Genomic DNA, 18,801 nt, shown 5'->3' on the forward strand with positions numbered 1-18,801 from the left:
ATACTATATAATAAAAAAATAATAATATAAATAAAGTGATGATACTGAAAGTAAACTTGTTTAAATTAACTACAGGTGGTATAAGTTTACCAGAATCTCATGGCAAATAAGCCAAACTTTATACACAAATATATTAAAATCCATTCATTATTTAACCTTATTTATTTCATACCCTATGTGCAAATATATAAATATCTATATAAATAAATGATTTTATATTTGCCATGAGATTCTGGTAGAGCTATAATTCATAGATTTTTTGTTTGCTCACAGTAATTTATTTTTAAATTTATTGTTTGTATTTTAGGGTAATATAAATTGTCGTTTTATTTACTTTTACCTACCCTACTCTCTTAATTTCACTAAGAAAAAAAGTACGTAGATCTACGTATTTTCTATATGGCAATTTCACATTTCTACATAATTTTCTTTATCTGACCTACGCCTTTTTAAAAATCCGAGTTGGCAACACTGAAGGGATGTAGCAACTTCAAAATGGCTGTCAAGTTGACACAAAAACATTTACAAATCAACGACGAACTAAAATCGGCTTCGATGCATGTTATTGCATCGTTATTAGCTATCAAATATTAATTTAATTATAAATTGGAGAAAACTATTAAAGTCTGCATAAATCAATTTTTAGTCTACAGGTTTAAATGTTGTGAGAATATAAAAGTTATGATGAAGTCGATGGATTTTAAAAACATATGCCGTATTTGTCTCGAATCAAATAAACAAACGTTTGATATTTATAATAGTTATTATGCTAAAAAAAAAGTTTTATACTGCGAGATGTTATCAAATTGCACTAAACTACGAGTATGTTGTTTGATAAATATTATACTATATTTATTTTATTGAAATGACTATTTCTCATTTGTAAGTTATACATTTTTCAGCCTTTGGAAAGAGACGGTCTACCGCGCCTTATATGTAAGGATTGTAGTCGCCAATTAAAGCGAACATATGCCTTTAATAAACAATGTGAAAATAGTGAAAAAACTTTAAGATCCTATTTAAAAAATCCATTGTATCACACATCAGTTAACGAAAGTCTTATTGAAATTAATATTGACGATATAAAGACAGAAAATATTGATGTCAAAGAGGAGAATACAGAATTAACACACAAACACAATCGAACAACATTTGATCTAAAAGAAGGTAAAATAATTTTATGTTTTAATCCATCAGCAAGGAAATTTGATATTCAAAGACACTTAATATCACATATTTCTTTAATTCCATATTGTAAAAAAACACAGACTGTACTTGGCTTTTAATTTAATTTTAACTCATAGTGGTAATATCTTCATCCATATTTATTTTAATTTTATTAATGATTTGAGTTGACAATAAGAATCTTATGCATAATATGTAAAACACATATGATCACATCTCACATGTCTCATGCTATTTTAAGACACATATACAAGTTGTTACTTATTAACTATAAAGCTTTTTATGGCTACTTGAAAGTTAACCTCTAAAGTTACTGGTAATTTAATTAGTAGTTCCAGTAAATAAATGTGTTTTTAATAAATGGGATGTTTTTAGAATATTAAATGAATGAATGTGTTGTATAGTCTCCATACTATACATGAACTATATGTAATATGCATTTACTACTTACTACTATTTATTATTTGCAGAAAAATTAAATGATGATGAAGATGACAGCGGTTGGGATGCAGATGACGACAATGTTATACTCGGTCAGATTAAACAGAAAAAAAGTTTTACCGGTAATTGATATACAAAACATTATAGTTATTTCCCACTTCTAGGCTTATGTAAAACTATCCATTTTCTATAAATAATTGTATAATGTGTCCGATATGGCCATAACTGGTCAGTTATTATTTAAATTACTAGCCCATATTTATTTATTATGTAAGGCTACTTAAATACTACTCTTTATATATGATTACAGAACCACTTCAAACTGACAACAATATAGAATCAAGGACATGGGGTATAGAGCTAGAAAATGGGACTGAACAGAAACCTAAAAAAAATGTAGATGGTAAATATAAGAGCAAATTATTTTTATAGTTTAATTCATAATTTGCATTTATATAATTTAATATGAACATTCTTATTTCCAGATGTATTGGTGGAAAGAAAAAAATTGAGCAAAAGTAAAATCAGGGAAAAAATAGGTAATAAATATGTTACACAATTAACTTGTATTGGCTCAATTATGGTCAAAAGCTTTACCTCCATAAAACGGACAGAGCTTACTTACTTTTGAGCTTACTCTGCCATTTTAATAGGACTAGTATGGGAAGCTGCAAGGCAGTAGCTTCTCATAATTGCATTATTTAATAAGCACTTTATTCCTTACTAATATTCAATATCATAGATTTAGGAATGTCGCTATAGATGCGCTTTGCCAGCAATGCAAAATTAATATACATAATTTTTAAATATGGCACTATATGGCACCTTATTTTATTCCTATTCTATGCAAATATTTTTGCAAGACATTGCATTACCAGCATTATTAGAAAAAAACTCATTTCCAAACCCTGAAAGGAGAAACAATAATTACTCAGTTCAGTGAATGTATATGTGGGTTGTCACCAGGGGTTATAACCTGTGGCTCCGTGCTTGCAGAGCCCGTGGTGCACCAGTGCGACGTGTGCGGCAAGTGCCTCAGCACCAAGAGCAACCTGAAGGCGCACAAGATCTGCCACACCAACCTGCGGCCCTTCCGCTGCGACGACTGCCCCGCCACATTCAGGTCTGTCAGCGTCTTTGTTTTTCTAATATCTTCATCAGCTGGTTTAAAAAAACTTTCGTTATAGTTATATAGTAGTAAATCTTGTGTTAAAACTGCCATCTCAAATAAGTAGTCATTCCACCTTGCCTGAAGACTGGTCTTCTTAAGATCTCTCAAGGTCTTATCTTCAAAGGCTCATCGAAACAGATCTGCAGCAGGTAAGACCCCTGCCAGATTAGTTCAGTTCGTTGTTGTTTACAATTTTTGGAATAGAATTAAAATATCTGTCAAAATATTAAGCGTAAATAATTTATTACCATTTTGTGCCATGCTCAAGATTAGTCCTTCTATTCGGCATTGGTGTTACAACTGCAGAGTCCATTGACGTGTGTGTGTGTGTCTCCTGGCCGGTTTCGGCTATGGCGACTGTTATTCTAGACAAATACAGTAAGAAATTACGTAAAAGTAAAAGTTACTTAGTATGTGAGAGCTCCGTTGTTCTGTTATCTGATGTGCTCTAATGTGACTTATGTACCTCTTGTTAATAAGGGTACGACCGCATTTCGGGCATGTTAAAACCCCGTCAACGTGCTTAAAGACCATGGCAGCTGGTTGTCGGGCCTTTAACTCATCTCTCTTCCTGTCAAGGTCTCGGCAACTTTCTACCTCGAATTGACGTATAAGTTTGTCGGACGAACACGGTCTAATTAGTGGTCACTGGTTTCAAGCCTGTTGGTAACTGAGACGTGACGCCGGTTGCAGAGGTTACAGCGCCCTGTTCCAGCACCGCAAGGTCCACTCGGGCGCGCAGTCCTACCACTGCGAGTACTGCTCCAAGCCCTTCCGACGCCGCACGGGACTCATCAACCACATCCGCGCACACACAGGTGCCTCGCTGCATGTTATATCGACCAACCACTCATTATTATTTGCACATTGGCCTATTTATAACATTTTGCTTAATAATAAATGATTAGGAGAAAAGTTGCACAGCTGTACCATCTGCTTCAAGAATTTCGTGCAGAAGGCGCAACTGTCGACGCACATGAAGCGCCACAAGGGAGACAAGAGCTACCTCTGCCAGGAGTGCGGGAAAGGTAATTGCAGAACGACCCCCCCCCCCCTTCCGTTCGCTGGAGACTTAGAACAACAACAACAACAGCCTGTAAATTCCCACTGCTGGGCTAAAGGCCTCTTCTCCCTTTGTGGAGAAGGTTTGGAACATATTCCACCACGCTGTTCCAATGCGGGTTGGTGGAATACACATGTGCTAGAATTTCTATGAAATTTGTCACATGCAGGTTTCCTCACGATGTTTTCCTTCAGCGCTGAGCACGAGACGAATTATAAAGACAAATTAAGCACAGGAATCAGCGGTGCTTGCCTGGGTTTGAACCCGCAGTCATCGGTTAAGATGCACGCGTCCTAACCACTGGGCCATCTCGACTCAACAGCTCGCTGGGGACTTGACAATTTCATACTGGAATATGGAATGGATATATTTGTGTTAACTTAATCTTTACTCAGGTTTCTCCGTAAAGTCCGACTTGACGGTCCACCAACGCACACACAACGGAGAGAAGCCCTACGCCTGCCACCTCTGCGAGAAGACCTTCGCGACCTCCGGCAACCTCTCGATACACGTGCGGATACACAACAAGGAAGTCAAGTGAGTGGCTACTGCAGCACGAGTGAGGCATAGGGCGCGTTAGGGCAGCGACGTAACCGGCGGCGGCCCGCAGGTACACGTGCGGCGAGTGCGGGCGCGGCTTCGTGACGTACAGCTCGTACGCCGTGCACGTGAAGCGGCACCGCGGCCAGCGCGACCACCGCTGCGACTGCGGCAAGACCTTCTACACGTCGTCGGCGCTCAAGCAGCACCGCGTCGTGCACAGCGGCCTCAAGCGCTACCAGTGCAAGCTGTGCGAGCGCCGCTTCGCGCAGCCCAGCCACCTCACGCGCCACTTCCGCCGCGACCACGCGCCGCCCGACGCGCCGCTGCCGCCGCCGCACAGCTTCCGCCGCGTGCTCTCCGACGCCGACCTCGCGCCCGCCGCGCCGCGCCCCGCACCGCCCCCACCCGCGCCCGCGCTGCCCTAGCCGCGCCGCGCCCCGCCCCGCCCCCCCGGCGCCCGCGCCGCCCGACGCGCCGCTGCCGCCGCCGCACAGCTTCCGCCGCGTGCTCTCCGACGCCGACCTCGCGCCCGCCGCGCCGCGCCCCGCACCGCCCCCACCCGCGCCCGCGCTGCCCTAGCCGCGCCGCGCCCCGCCCCGCCCCCCCGGCGCCCGCGCCGCCCGACGCGCCGCTGCCGCCGCCGCACAGCTTCCGCCGCGTGCTCTCCGACGCCGACCTCGCGCCCGCCGCGCCGCGCCCCGCACCGCCCCCACCCGCGCCCGCGCTGCCCTAGCCGCGCCGCGCCCCCGACCCGCCCCGCCGCACCGGCGCCGCCGCTGGCCTAGCCGCGCCGCGCCGCCGCCGACCTGGCGCCCGCCGCGCCGGCGCCGCCGCCTACCTCAACCCGCTAGACCGAATGGAACCTAATCAAATGAAATCGACTAATTCTCGTCACAAGATATTGATATATTTGTATTATTTATTTCGACTCGAATAATTATTAAGTATTATGTTAGGATAGAACAGAGAATGATTAAATGTATACACTATTTAAGAGAAATAAAATTTTTACGAACTTTTCACGTGCGGTTTTATTTTAACTAGTACGTATACATGTATCTCAGTATAAATCACCTCCATCCACACAGTACTCGGTCGCAAATAGCGTCGTTAGGCGTTAAACACGCATTGATTACTCGTGGGCAAAGATTTAAATCGTCAGATGCGCCCTCGTCTTGAAAAACTGAAATAATTGTTACAATGCGTGTGTCGACAAGTCGCTTACGATGGCTCACGCGTTCACACGTGCGTGCGAAGTACGGTCAACAAATTCATCAAATTGCAAAATGTAAGAAATTAGGTTGTTAATGGAAATAATTTATAAAAATTGCAAAAATAAAACACGTTATTAATAAACCATTTTATATCATATAATTGTACTATAAAAAAATATTTTTTTTTTTACATACGCATACACATGTTATTACATAATAATAATATTCATGAAATAAAATTAATTTATCATACTTTTGCCAGTTTGATCTCTTAACATTTTTATGAATATGATGAAGGCGTACATCAGCATAGCATTTCATTACGAACTTTATTAATTGTATCTTATGGTTCCAAGTTTGTTATGTTATGTTTTTGTGTTGTTTTTGGTTACTCATTAAAGCGCTGCAACATTTTTGACAATGAATTTTTTTAATCCTTTTTCTATCGACCCACCCTGATATATCCGACAATTTGCTGTGAGATCTCACTCATACTCATAATAAAATTGATAGAATATCATTGTTAATTTGACATTGTTCATCCTCAGAATCAGTGTCGCGGAACTCTGACGTGGACTTAAAAGAGCTGATGAAATGGCTATTGAAAAATGGTCTATAGGCGAGCAAATTCCCTCAAATTGCTCAGTAGTAGGGTTGTTATTGTGGCCAACGTGTTGCCTGATAAGTCCGAAGAAAAGTTGTATATGGTCTTGACTTAACTTGTATGTAGACAAGTAATTCATTACTTTATTTTTTTTAATCAATTCCGCGTATAAATACTTCAAACTTTGATTGTCTATCAAAAAAGCAAGAAATCCCATTTTGCTCTCGTGACGGGTGTTTTATTGATAGTTAATTTTATTCTATTTCCTCTAATTCTTTTCACTTTGTTGTAAATTTTAGGCGACTTTATGTAAACTTATGCTTCATTCAGAAAGTTAATTATCTCAGTTTCATTTTCTTCACTAAGTGGTCGTTTAAATCCTTGTTTATAGGTGTTTGAATTTAAGATGTCAAATCAATTTTTAAACATTTCGATAAATTATACAGTAGCTTCAATATCTTTGATACTACTTCCATTAAGCAGGTCTGCACATAAGATCAGCGACTTTGCTACACTTCGACTCAATAATAGTTGCTAGGTTAACTTTCATAATTAGGTTTCGAAAAGATATATGACGTACGATCAATTTGTTTGCAAACTTGAAGCCCTCATTCTCTTGATGTTTTTGCAATTGGACCTACAACCATGCAACGCGATCACCGTTACTAAATAAAACGTTTTTTGATTCGAAAGTATTCCTCACCAGTCTGAGCATATGACATGCATCAAATACAACAGCCACTTTTTCGATTTTGAACACCGGTTGAGGAAAAGTGGTTATTAAATTAATTTGCTGAACAACCATCAAAAGTGAGAGCAACAATATCGACACCAACGTCGTAACACTCTAAGGCACTTATTGGCAGCCGGTGAATAATAATGTGAGATCGCGCAGGATTTTTTCACAGACGTCGGATTTATTCTCCTTTTTTTGCAATTGAAAATAAGAAATCATTATTTGCTTCATCAGCCTTCTGTGTCAATTCATTAAATTTAAGTTCATTTTTATTGTTCTTTAAAGACTTTACTAACTCTCGTAAAGCAGCATTTTTGGATTTTAAATACTTGTTTTGCTTCTTCAGCTTAATAATTTCCTTTCTGCATTTTTCTCTTTTGCTTTTTTCAATTTTCAATTTCTTTTTAAGATCAATTTTTCTCGGTGAGTCAAAAATAGAGTCTGTGTCTGACACGTATACTTCATGAAGGGGTGAACTAGGGGTAGTTTCTTCATTTAGGTCAGTACTCAAATCTTGCAAAGTCTGATGAAAAGCTGGTATAGCATGAATTTTAATTTTTCGTCGTCCCAGTGGTGTTAAAAAAAAATCATCTTCCTTGAAATGTGCAGAACAAATTCGACTAAATTTCGTAGGTAACCACGTTTCATCTCCCTGGTCTCGCTGTATTACCTTTATCCACTTTTCTTTATAATGTGTGTCTTGCGGAAATCTAAAAAATAAAAACGTAATTTCAATTATTTATATTTTATTCCAGTACCAAATAAGCGACTCTTGAGTGAACCACTGAACCATTTTTAATAAAACACCCATCATTTACTAAGCTACTAGATTTCTAAGAGCTAAAATATATTTTGACGGACTAATATTACAAAAAACACTACGGTGCAATTTAAAACATTTTTTAATATAATATTTATAAACCATAATGTGCCAACGCTATCACAGGATTGTCGCTGTTAATTTGCATTTATGGATGATCCCTTTCCAAACCGCTTCCGTAGACGTTTCGTGTATCTAGTTATATTAGTTAAGAGAATGGTACTGAGACAATAGTTTCATCTCTGTTAATTACATACATTATGCAATACTACTTTCTCTGTCGCACAATTATTTCCATTTCGTTCTATTTTCTGACATCGGAATAAAATAAATTCAATATTTAAATAAATATAAATACTTACGAGTGAAATGTTATACCCTGGCTTTTATTAGTATTTCTTGAGTTGTGATTGCACTTTCGAAAGGCACATGACGGCATTTTGCGATTTTTTTTATTATAATTAGCGCGTTAATTACGGTGGATGACGTCTGACTGTCACTGCGTATAAATCAACAGTGATTGCGAATGAGTGAGCTCACCCATATGAGGGTTGACACATTTTACGGCAGGGACGCATCTAACGATTTAAATCTTTGTTTGCGAGTAGCAAGACGCTGAGAGCGATAGCATTTCATGGTTTATTTTTACATTTTAACCTTCTGAAAAATAACCGGGTAAACAAAAAATATTTTTCGCTATGAGTTATTCTTAAAGTAATGAAATATTTTCAAATATTTAACAGCAAATAGATTATAGTACCGTCAGTCAAACAAATTTCCGCCAATTTCTCACGTCAATCGCCATACTTCTTTCTTTAATTCATTTGCAGTTAATTATAAGAACAAAATAAAAACAAAATAATTATCGAAGGTTTTCTTACAAATTTTAAGCATATGTTCATGTATATCTGAACGAAAGAGGACGGAGTATCTATTCCATGTGTGTAGTTTATAAGACTTTTACGCTTGTTTACTTGTATATAAATGAATAAAACATTTTTTTCACTCTTACAACATTAATTACCATATCCATTCACGAGGATAGAGACAATCACATTTTATGAATAAATCGATATTCGATTATAATTCGAATAAAATTTCTTTCATTTTCAAGTATTCAACTTAGAACATTTATTGACAAAATAAGTAATGTAAAAAATATAGGGACAAACATTTTATCATGATAGTATTACTATAAACGTTAAAACAAAATTTTATTGATTTATTTTCCCTATGTTATCTGTAATTTTGTTTCTATCTGTTCTTGACGTCAGTGTCGTATTAAGTTTGGTGATTGTAATTTTCTCTCGAATTTATGTTCATGTTTTCTTTTGTTTTCAATTAATTTTTTTAGTTATAATTAATGTTTTTTACTTAGTTGTTGTATTAGAATGACAATGGAAAGGAGGATAAAGTTAAAAACACTAAACAGCCACATAACTTGCAAGATTTGCCGCGGATACTTCATTGACGCGACCACGGTCACCGAGTGCCTACATACGTGTTAGTATTTTTGTTTGTGTTTACTAAACTTCAATATTAACTTTATTAATGAATAAACACAAACTCCAATGAATTGTAACAAGGAAGTCAAATATAACCCTAAATAAAAGGCTAACCCCAACGAAGGTAATTTTGTCAAAATTATTTCCTATTCTAAGATTAAACGAAAGTTTTCGCTGACAATTTCAGTTTGCAAGAGCTGTTTAGTGAAACATCTGGAAGAGAACAACACCTGTCCGACATGCAATATAGTCATACATCAATCCCATCCTCTGCAATACATCAGCTTCGACCGGACCATGCAAGATATTGTGTATAAACTGGTGCCGGACCTACAGGACAGTACGTACTTAACAATATTACCTGATTTTTAACTTCTCTAGTTATGTATCATATTGTATCAATATAAGTAGTGTATACCAATACTACATATTTGTCGACAGTCATTACTTAATCCTATTACAAAAATATGTCCATTGAAAAAAGAATTTTAATATCCACTGAATATTACTTTTCTAGCTTGGTGAAAGTCTATAGACATAATATGATTTGCTTATTTATTGTGACTGTGAAAGTATTAAAAGAAAGATTGTGGCTATATCCAATAAGTTACTCAAAAACCAAAATGCAATTTTAACTAATACATTAGTAATTATGACTTGATTATTTGTGATTTTCTTTAGTATTGTAAATTCAATGCTAAAGTGCTTTATTTTTCTTTATTCCTTCTGTGATTAGGCTAGTTTGTGGTACATTTATATCCTATAGCAAAATATCTAAAATGTAGACACATTTGAATAAATATGAATCCCATTATTTCAGATGAATTGAAACGTGAGAGAGACTTCTATAGAGCAAGGGGTCTGCCGTGCCCCAAGGATGCAGCATTGGCTGTTGATAAACCCGGAGGTGGTGATGAACTTGAGCAACCAGATAATACTGATTGTCATAGGAAAGATGAACAGGTACTTAGTTTGTTAATAACTATCGTAATAGGTTAAGTATAAACACTAATGAGACAGGAACCTGATTATTTTATATCAATCTTTCCTTTTCTTATGGATAATAATAATTAGGAACCAAATCATTTCTATGCTCATAATCTAAGCTAATCTATGTGACTTCACAAGTGTGGACTCTATTGTATAATGGGTACATCATACAGCTGTGGTTCTCAAGATGCCCCATTGGAGCCAGCATAGGCTGAATGTATATTTTAAGGACACAGTTTAAGTATGGACTCAAACTCAGACAGAAGCTTCCAGTGATTACCATACAGGAATATACAAAACTCTTTAAATTTTTAAGGACTATGTTTATTAGTACAATAGTTTAATACACTTTGACACTATTTCTGTGAATATTATTATTAGTTGTAAGTCACTTGCATATACACAAGCATACTGCCTGGTTGTTATTTTAAATATATTCCTGAGTAAAATGTAAAGGTTTTTTTATATTTCAGTGGTATTTAACAACAACAAAACAACAACAGCCTGTAAATTCCCACTGCTGGGCTAAAGGCCTCCTCTCCTTTTGTGGAGAAGGTTTGGAACATATTCCACCACGCTGTTCCAATGCGGGTTGGTGGAATACACATGTGGCAGAATTTCTATGAAATTTGTCACATGCAGGTTTCCTCACGATGTTTTCCTTCACCGCTGAGCACGAGATGAATTATAAAGACAAATTAAGCACATGAATCAGCGGTGCTTGCCTGGGTATGAACCCGCAATCATCGGTTAAGATGCACGCGTTCTAACCACTGGGCCATCTTGACTCTCGAGTGGTATTTAGTTATCTGTAATTTTAAAATTAATGACGGCAACACTTATTTGTTTTGCAGGTCAATGTGTGTTTAGAATGCATATCAACATCGCTACGTACACTCAAGAGGAGCTTCATTAGGTGTTCGGCACAAGCCACAATAACACATCTTAAAAAATTCGTAGCTAAAAAGGCATTGAATGGAATGGAGAAATATAGAGAAGTGAGTATACACTAACACTATATTTATATCTTTAATTAATTATAGGGGTGGATTTGGAAAGAGTGACTAATGAGTTCCCTCCCTCTCTTGCCGATTAATTAACCCTATAACAATGGTGCAAAAGTACTTTAATGAACCTACTTGCATAAAGAAATATTTTGATTGCGATTTAAAAGTTATGTATGACATTGTTATCCTACTTAACAAAATATTTTTATTTTTTAATAATCATTTATTTGGTATTACTTCTAGATTACAAAATTTAAATTAAGTTTACATGTTATTAATGTCTAATTTATGTGGCTTTATTTTTTAAATTGTTATATCACTTGCCTTAGCATATAATTTTTCTTTTTTACAGATTGACATTTTATGCAACGACGAGTTACTAGGAAAAGATCACACACTTAAGTTTGTTTATGTCACCCGATGGAGGTTTAGAGATCCACCGCTTCGATTACAATATAGGCCTAAGATTGATTTGTAGGTTACCTCTTAGAAATTAATATTCCTACGGATATCCTACTATCTAATTATTACCAGATATCATTTGTGTGCCCTTACGCAATGGTCAACAGAAGTTTTTGAGATCTTTAAACTTAATTTAAATTATTTTTATGTTAAAACAGTAACACTGCTTGCCTCCTCTGTACTTAGCTCTGTGCAGCACATTCCATCAAGCATATTCCAGTGCAGGTTGGTGGCAAGAAGGCTTTTGTCACATGCCAGATGCCTCATTGTGTCCCTTCACTCATTTTAAATACAAAGCAAGTAAATACTAAAAATTCAGAGTTGCTTGTCCGGACTAGAAGTTGTGATCAAGTACTAAGATTTACATTTTCCATTGGACCATTTTAAATTATCTTAAACCTTCTAGAAAACCAATGCTTGCTGATCACTATTGCTTAGAAACTACTGAAGTACTCTTACCTTCAAACACGGTTGAATGCTTTTCACATAAAGTTAAGAATTTATTTAGTTATATTTTATTAACCATTAGATAAAAGCAGGTCATTCGAATTAAATATATAATTTATGCTTTGTTAAGGGATATCGGACTAACAAAAGTATATAAAATTTATCGTCACTGGGGATAAAGTGTTTGCACTTAAGCACACAATAACATATATATTAGAATAGATCCTAAAAAAATCTAATTTTACAGCCATCAAATACTACAAATACAGAAAAATTTATCTTAATATGATTTCATGTGAAATGCAAAAAATATTGAAATACTTAGGTAATACATGGAAAGTAATATCATTAAAATAATACTAAACTATAATAAAATTATAGTTGGCAGCTAAATTGCGGTAATATTATTTGTCCACTTGTTCTTACTATTTGAAGATCATTCCATAAAATGTGTACAATGTGCAGTATATGCAATTTAATTTGATAGAAATCTGTAGCCAACTGTCATAACTAATATGACAGTAAAAAGTAATACTTTATCTTTCTTATGCTACAGTAGAAAAGGATAGCTAGTTTATTTTTTGGAAATAGAGAATACCGCCAGTAACAGTTATACATACATATTAATTATATTTGACAAATATATAATACCAACAATATAACTACTACTAATTAAGCAGCCTTTAATTTTTTACAAGCATCAAGAACTATTTAATATTAAAATGTACAATGCTTTTCTGTAAAGGTAAATTCAATGTTAATATTCTCTGAATCAAATGATCTTAAAAAATATCGTTTAATTAATTGACTTCTGCAGTTGTACACATCATATTGAAATGGATGAAATGGTAATCTAATGGTGCATTTCACAGTAAATAATTATTAATGTGGACGTCGACATACGTCTATGATACGAATGTAGTTAATAAAATTAATATTTGTAGACTTTTATACTTGAAGAAACATAGAATTTTAATGTATATTTTAACAAATATTTTGTTTCATATATTTAGGGTGTATTTTATTTTGTACTTTAAATCCGGCTGAAGTAATTTTCATTGAGAGAGATTTTAGTTAATTTGTTGTTTTGTTTTAATTTTTTTTGTTATTACTACATAAGCCTACTTGTATATATATCAGTTAGACAATTTTAAATTAATGATACATATGGATCGACTCAAATTATTTTAACAACTAAATGTGAAATATATTATTTGACTACTCTCTGTTTTTTATTTATACATTGATGACTTATAGTTGTGTCCAAAAATATATGATTTATTAATATTTTACCCTTATATATTACCCTTACCCTAGCTATGGGCATAAATTATTTATTTATTTAAGGTTCGTCAAGTTACAAATCAAATGGTTTGATCTACGTTACAATTATAATAAAGCTATGTACATATTAACAATTTGTAACTTCGTGTAGACAAACACCACATGCATATACATTTAAGTGAGAAAGAAGCTAGAGAGTAATAAAGTTATTTAAATATAAATTAAGTTCTTTAGTAAGTTTGAACAATGCTGTCTTCTATCCATATAAAAGACTAACTAAACATATACTAAATAACATTTATAACAATATAAGGGGTTTGTTTTCAATAATTAAAATTTGCTTTTAACAAATTTAAGTTTACAATAAATATTATATAGAAAATAAATTGATCTGATAGATCAAAATTATTATTTTTAAACTAACTTCCTCATAATTATTTCAAAAATGTTCAAAAACGTTTTATCATATTAGTATATCAAGATGTATATAATGAAACATGTAAATAATATTTAGTAACGTTACATACATTACAAAACAATATTTACATAGCCACCTATTATAGTGGTCATAATATGTCGTAGATTTTATAATTAAAATTTTTCTGAAACTAACAACTACATTACTTAATTAATAAAAAAAAAATGAATACTTCATTCTCTTTCATTACATTAAATCTTTCAATAAATTTTATTTACAATTTATAAATATCGATTTCGGTAATTTATGATATATATTTTCCGAACTTTGTTACAAATAAAATACTTACAAATAGTAATATATACTCTGTATTGCGTTGACAGTTGTTTGTTTATAATCTGTAGAAGTTTTGATTGTGTGCAAAATCAAATGTCAATTTTTCATTAGTGTTTGACTGTTTGTTCATATGTCAAACACAAGCGTGATGAAAAACTGAAAATGGACGACCGATAGTTTTTCTTTTGGCACGTGAACTTAATAATTACTTTTCGTTTATTTAGAACGAACGGTTCACCGTCAAACTGGGGACCAAAACGGTGGAGAGGTTCCTACACCAAGCGGACGATAATTTCGTCGAAGATGTCAACGAAGACTTGAAATGTTTTCTAGCCGAAAAAAAAGTTGACAGGTAAACATTAATTATAAGTTAATTTATCCGCTTAATTTATTGTTTTAAGGTGCGTGCTTAATTAAACCACGCGATATTTTAAAGTTTTCGAAATATCTGTAATTATTTCGCGATAGTTGTGTACAAATTGTTCAAGGTTATGAATTCGTTATAGAGTCAAACATACGTAGGACGCGGTCAAATAGAGCGTCCAGACGACACCTTGGACGGTAATAACTGTACTCGGTATAAAAACAGTGCAGCTGTAACCTGTTATTTATCATCGGCACCGGTTTGTAAGATATCGTCGCTAAACCATTTTAAATATTTTTATAAGCTATTTTAAATACGAGCACAAAGGTACCGTGGAACAATATATATTTATTATTGGTTATTTTTTTTTTAATAATAATGCACAAAACATAATATTGTGTTCACTATTACATAGGTAAAAAAAAATCGATTCGAAATTGAAGTCTATTTTTTTTGTTTATATTAATTCATAAATAAATAATTATATTACGTATAGTTTGAATGTAAGAATATCCTAGGTTGACATATTAGCAAATGTACTATCTAATGGTAAGTGGTCACCACTGCTTGTAGAGACTACTATTGTAAGAAAGAAATAATCATTTCTCATATCCCAGAGCAAGTATCTCAAGAGTATACTTTTAAATCAAAGAATATATTTTGTTTTCGTCTGTTCCATTAAGTACACACAGTTTTATAAATAGATTCGTAATTTACGTAATTAATTAAGATTTATTCTATAAAAAAACAATGTTTGTTAATGAGTAATAAATTTTTATGTACTGCAATAAATATATATTTTATCTTAAAGAATTACAAAGTCATACTTTACAATTTTGATTTTAATAGCCATACATTTAATAATTTTTTTTTACTTAAACGAAAAGACCAGATATTTTACTGTTAAAAGTGTTAAAGAGTGCTCTGTGTCTACTGATGAGTGAGTGCAAATATTTATTTATCCTTGCTCTGATTTGGTGATGTATGTGTATGTGCAATGATTGTGTGTGCGTCAGTGTGCTGGTGTTTCCGCCGGTGAGCAACTACCGTCGCTTCCTGATCCACCGCTGCGTGGAGCAGCTCTCGCGGTCGGACCTCACCACATTCTCGATCGGCGTCAGCGACGAGCGCCGCACCGTTGTCTGCTACCGGGAGAAATTATTAAGGTAACTATTAGAGAAGCGCTCTGTTGAATCACTAGAGTAGAATATCAGTCACACCATCTTAAGCTGTGCGCGTAATAATATATAAAAGTATATATTGTTTTGTACTAAGTGCATCTGATATTACCATCAACATGCAAAGCCTCTATTTCAAGCACATCATCAAAAGACATCACTGATTTTCAAGGAGTGCTGTATCAGCGCTATCATTCAATAAATGGGTTAAGAGCAAGCGAATGATTTCAACAATTACTAAACGTAAGATGTCCGCGACGCGTACTCGTGACTCACTCACTAATATAATAAATGTGAAACTGCATATGGATCTTTCTTGTCTCGTTTGATGGATTACTGAAACCGATCACAGCGATAAGTTACAATATTCGCAAATTTGTATTGATATTTAACGATCGATCTCTTGATAATTGCATTCAAAAAAGATGGTTCGAAATAAATTGCTCCTGTGTTTAAATATTTTTGATTTATAATCACGCAACGGGCAATGCTAGCTGATTCCATGATCGAATACAATGTCGGCTTTGTACGCTCCAAACTCATCGTCGATACCGTTAAACCGTGAGGAGTTTTACTACCTGGAGCTAATCCTGCGTGTTTATTTTAGACATATTCATAATGCTGTGAACTTAACTCAGCCGGAAGATAATGGGGTGTTGCTGCTCGATGTACAGGGTTGTCTTAATAGTAGTTTGTTGTGGTTTGTAGCGATGAGGCGTGCGCGCGCCCAGCCATGGGCCTGACGCCCCTCGCGCACGAGCGCCGCGCCGCGCCCGCGCCGCCCGCCGCCGCGCTACACAGTAAGTACCCCGACCACCGCCCTACTCGTCCTACTCGCCCTACTCGCCCTACTCGCCCTACTCGCCCTACTCGCCCTACTCGCCCTACTCGCCCTACTCGCCCTACTCGCCCTACTCGCCCTACTCGCCCTACTCGCACTCCGAGCTCTGAGCTCTGAGCCCACTCCACTCCAGCTGACTAACACTCTAGAATCTCATGTTAAATGTTACACTCACGAACACTCAACACGTAACACTACAGAACACGTAGACTAGGTAGACTAACAATCGTAGAGGTAAAAGTTAACAAAACTAGATTTACATATTCCATGAAGTTTTCTATTAGCTCTGCTATATTATGTATTACAAAGAATTCTCGATAATTATACATGTATGAGTAATGATATCCAGCTTAGGTAATTATATTGAGTTAGCCAATAATAAAAACACCGACGTTTCTAATCTTGGAAACCATCAAATGGGAATCCACTGCAGGCCCATCGGACAATTTTTCTCCATGTAGACCCATCAGGACGGATCAATTTTTCGACTTTATGTTTCTGTGTTATATGATCTGATGGAGAGAATGTAGAAACACAAAAACCCTTATATTGCCATCATAAAAATGGTTTAAACTTCATACATTTTGACCATTCTTAATAATATATTTTACTTAAGAATTTATCAAATTTAATTCCTGACTTTCTTGGCGGTATTTCTCGGCAGCCTCTTCTTTTCGAACCAGCGCAGATTTACAATAAATTAAATCCCTTATCATGATGATCCAAAAGGTTATACCTTTTGGATCATCATGATAAGGGATTTAAACATTCTCAAATAAGAAATAATTAGATTTTATGTGCTTTGTCTCACGTCACCACATCTGATAAACTTGTAAGCATGGCATCGTGGCCTATGTCCGAGGATAACTAAGTCTAAATCTCGGGCTTAACATAGGTAAATCTAAAACGATACGCCGAGATTAAGGGTTATCGAAACTACAAATGATCTCGTAGTAACAGTTGAACAATTCTAATTACGAACTAAGAGTGCAAATAGAAAAAAAATGTCACATATGTTTGCAAAACTGCGCACGTATGCTTCAGTACTCGCGATAGACACGTGTCAGGCAGATACTTTACTGAGATGTCTGAAGGTCATTGTGTTTTGAGATGATTCTTTTCATTTAATTCGGAAAAGTGGACAAGCAAATCACTTAACTAGTGATAAATGGTATTCATTGCTCGTGTACATTGTGCTCAGATGGACCAGTGGTTAGAACGCGTGCATCTTAACCGATGATTGCGGGTTAAAATCCAAGCAAGTACCGCTGTATATTCATGTGCTTAATTTGTGTTTGTAATTTATCTCGTGCTCAGCGGTGAAGGAAAACATCGTGAGGAAACCTGCAAGTGTCTAATTTCATAGAAATTCTGCTACATGTATTGTTGTGTATTCCACCAACCCGCATTGGAACAGCGTGGTGAAATATTTTCCAAACCTCAAAGGGAGAAGATGGCTTAGCCCAGCTGTGGGAAATTTACAGGCTTTTGTTGTTGTTGGTCGTGTACACGAGCCTGTAAGAAATATAAACCACATCTAATAGTGTCTGGTCTAGGTTATATTTGCGGATTCCGATATCTCATCCATGAAACGCTCGATGTTGACATTAGTTCGTTCCACATAACAACATTTATATTTGTTATTACACACATAAACTGTCTAATTGGACTGTGATTATGAATGATCGGTTTGCGTTTCGTGTTCTCAATCACGTAACCATTAAATAAATATCTGCGCTAAAATGATCATGGTCTGAGTTTAAATATTTAAAGTTAAAGTTACAGCCTGGAAATTTCCCACTGTTGGGCTAAGGCCTCCTTTTCCATTAAGGAGAAGGCTTGGAATATGGAAGAGTCGAGGTGGCCCAGTGGTTAGTATGCGTGCATCTTAACCGATGATTGCGAGTTCAAACCCAGGCAAGCACCGCTGATTTATGTGCTTAATTTGTCTTTATAATTCATCTCGTGCTCAGCGGTGAAGGAAAACATCGTGAGGAAACCTGCATGTGACAAATTTCATAGAAATTCTGCCACATTTGTATTCCAACAACCCGCATTGAAACAGCGTGGTGGAATACGTTCCAAACCTTCTCCTCAAAGGGAGAGGAGGCCTTTAGCCCTGCAGTGGGAATTTACAGGCTGCTGTTGTTTGTTGTTTGGAACATAAGGGTTGGTGGAATGCACATGTGGCA

At 35.8% G+C, this 18,801-nt stretch overlaps 3 protein-coding genes across 3 annotated transcripts in view; all 3 read left to right on the top strand.

Moving 5' to 3' along the window:
- The first annotated feature begins 489 nt into the window (after positions 1 to 489).
- Positions 490 to 5,136, top strand: LOC124539060 (zinc finger protein 558-like). Its single transcript, XM_047116384.1, has 11 exons — positions 490 to 822; positions 903 to 1,167; positions 1,656 to 1,748; positions 1,937 to 2,029; positions 2,112 to 2,165; positions 2,623 to 2,749; positions 3,491 to 3,615; positions 3,706 to 3,825; positions 4,256 to 4,397; positions 4,471 to 4,790; positions 4,829 to 5,136. The coding sequence occupies exons 1-11, from the start codon at positions 682 to 684 to the stop codon at positions 5,134 to 5,136; spliced, it is 1,788 nt and encodes a 595-aa protein (XP_046972340.1). The 5' UTR covers positions 490 to 681.
- A 3,915-nt stretch (positions 5,137 to 9,051) lies between these two features.
- Positions 9,052 to 13,411, top strand: LOC124538908 (polycomb group RING finger protein 3). Its single transcript, XM_047116165.1, has 5 exons — positions 9,052 to 9,280; positions 9,470 to 9,622; positions 10,103 to 10,245; positions 11,127 to 11,270; positions 11,632 to 13,411. Exons 1-5 carry the CDS (start codon positions 9,169 to 9,171, stop codon positions 11,755 to 11,757), a joined length of 678 nt encoding a protein of 225 aa, XP_046972121.1. The 5' UTR covers positions 9,052 to 9,168; the 3' UTR covers positions 11,758 to 13,411.
- Positions 13,412 to 14,325: 914 nt separating this feature from the next.
- LOC124538788 (R3H and coiled-coil domain-containing protein 1) overlaps positions 14,326 to 18,801 on the top strand; it is a 45,800-nt gene continuing 41,324 nt past the window's right edge. Inside the window, exons 1-3 of the mRNA XM_047115986.1 lie at positions 14,326 to 14,578; positions 15,607 to 15,756; positions 16,477 to 16,568. Of these exons, the coding sequence (XP_046971942.1) occupies positions 16,502 to 16,568 (67 nt within the window). The 5' untranslated portion in view covers positions 14,326 to 14,578; positions 15,607 to 15,756; positions 16,477 to 16,501. The remainder of the gene's footprint in view (positions 14,579 to 15,606; positions 15,757 to 16,476; positions 16,569 to 18,801) is intronic.

This window comes from Vanessa cardui, chromosome 21, assembly GCF_905220365.1.
Source record: "Vanessa cardui chromosome 21, ilVanCard2.1, whole genome shotgun sequence".
NCBI lineage: Eukaryota > Metazoa > Arthropoda > Insecta > Lepidoptera > Nymphalidae > Vanessa > Vanessa cardui.

Bases quoted from the DNA above. Each gene is read 5' to 3' on its own strand.
- LOC124539060 (XM_047116384.1), top strand. From the start codon at position 682: ATGATGAAGTCGATGGATTTTAAAAACATATGCCGTATTTGTCTCGAA. The intron at 3,616-3,705 runs GTGCCTCGCTGC...ATAAATGATTAG, and splicing joins CCACATCCGCGCACACACAG to GAGAAAAGTTGCACAGCTGT. The intron at 4,791-4,828 runs GCCCCGCACCGC...GCGCTGCCCTAG, and splicing joins CCTCGCGCCCGCCGCGCCGC to CCGCGCCGCGCCCCGCCCCG.
- LOC124538908 (XM_047116165.1), top strand. From the start codon at position 9,169: ATGACAATGGAAAGGAGGATAAAGTTAAAAACACTAAACAGCCACATA. The intron at 9,281-9,469 runs GTTAGTATTTTT...TGACAATTTCAG, and splicing joins CACCGAGTGCCTACATACGT to TTTGCAAGAGCTGTTTAGTG. The intron at 9,623-10,102 runs GTACGTACTTAA...CCATTATTTCAG, and splicing joins GGTGCCGGACCTACAGGACA to ATGAATTGAAACGTGAGAGA.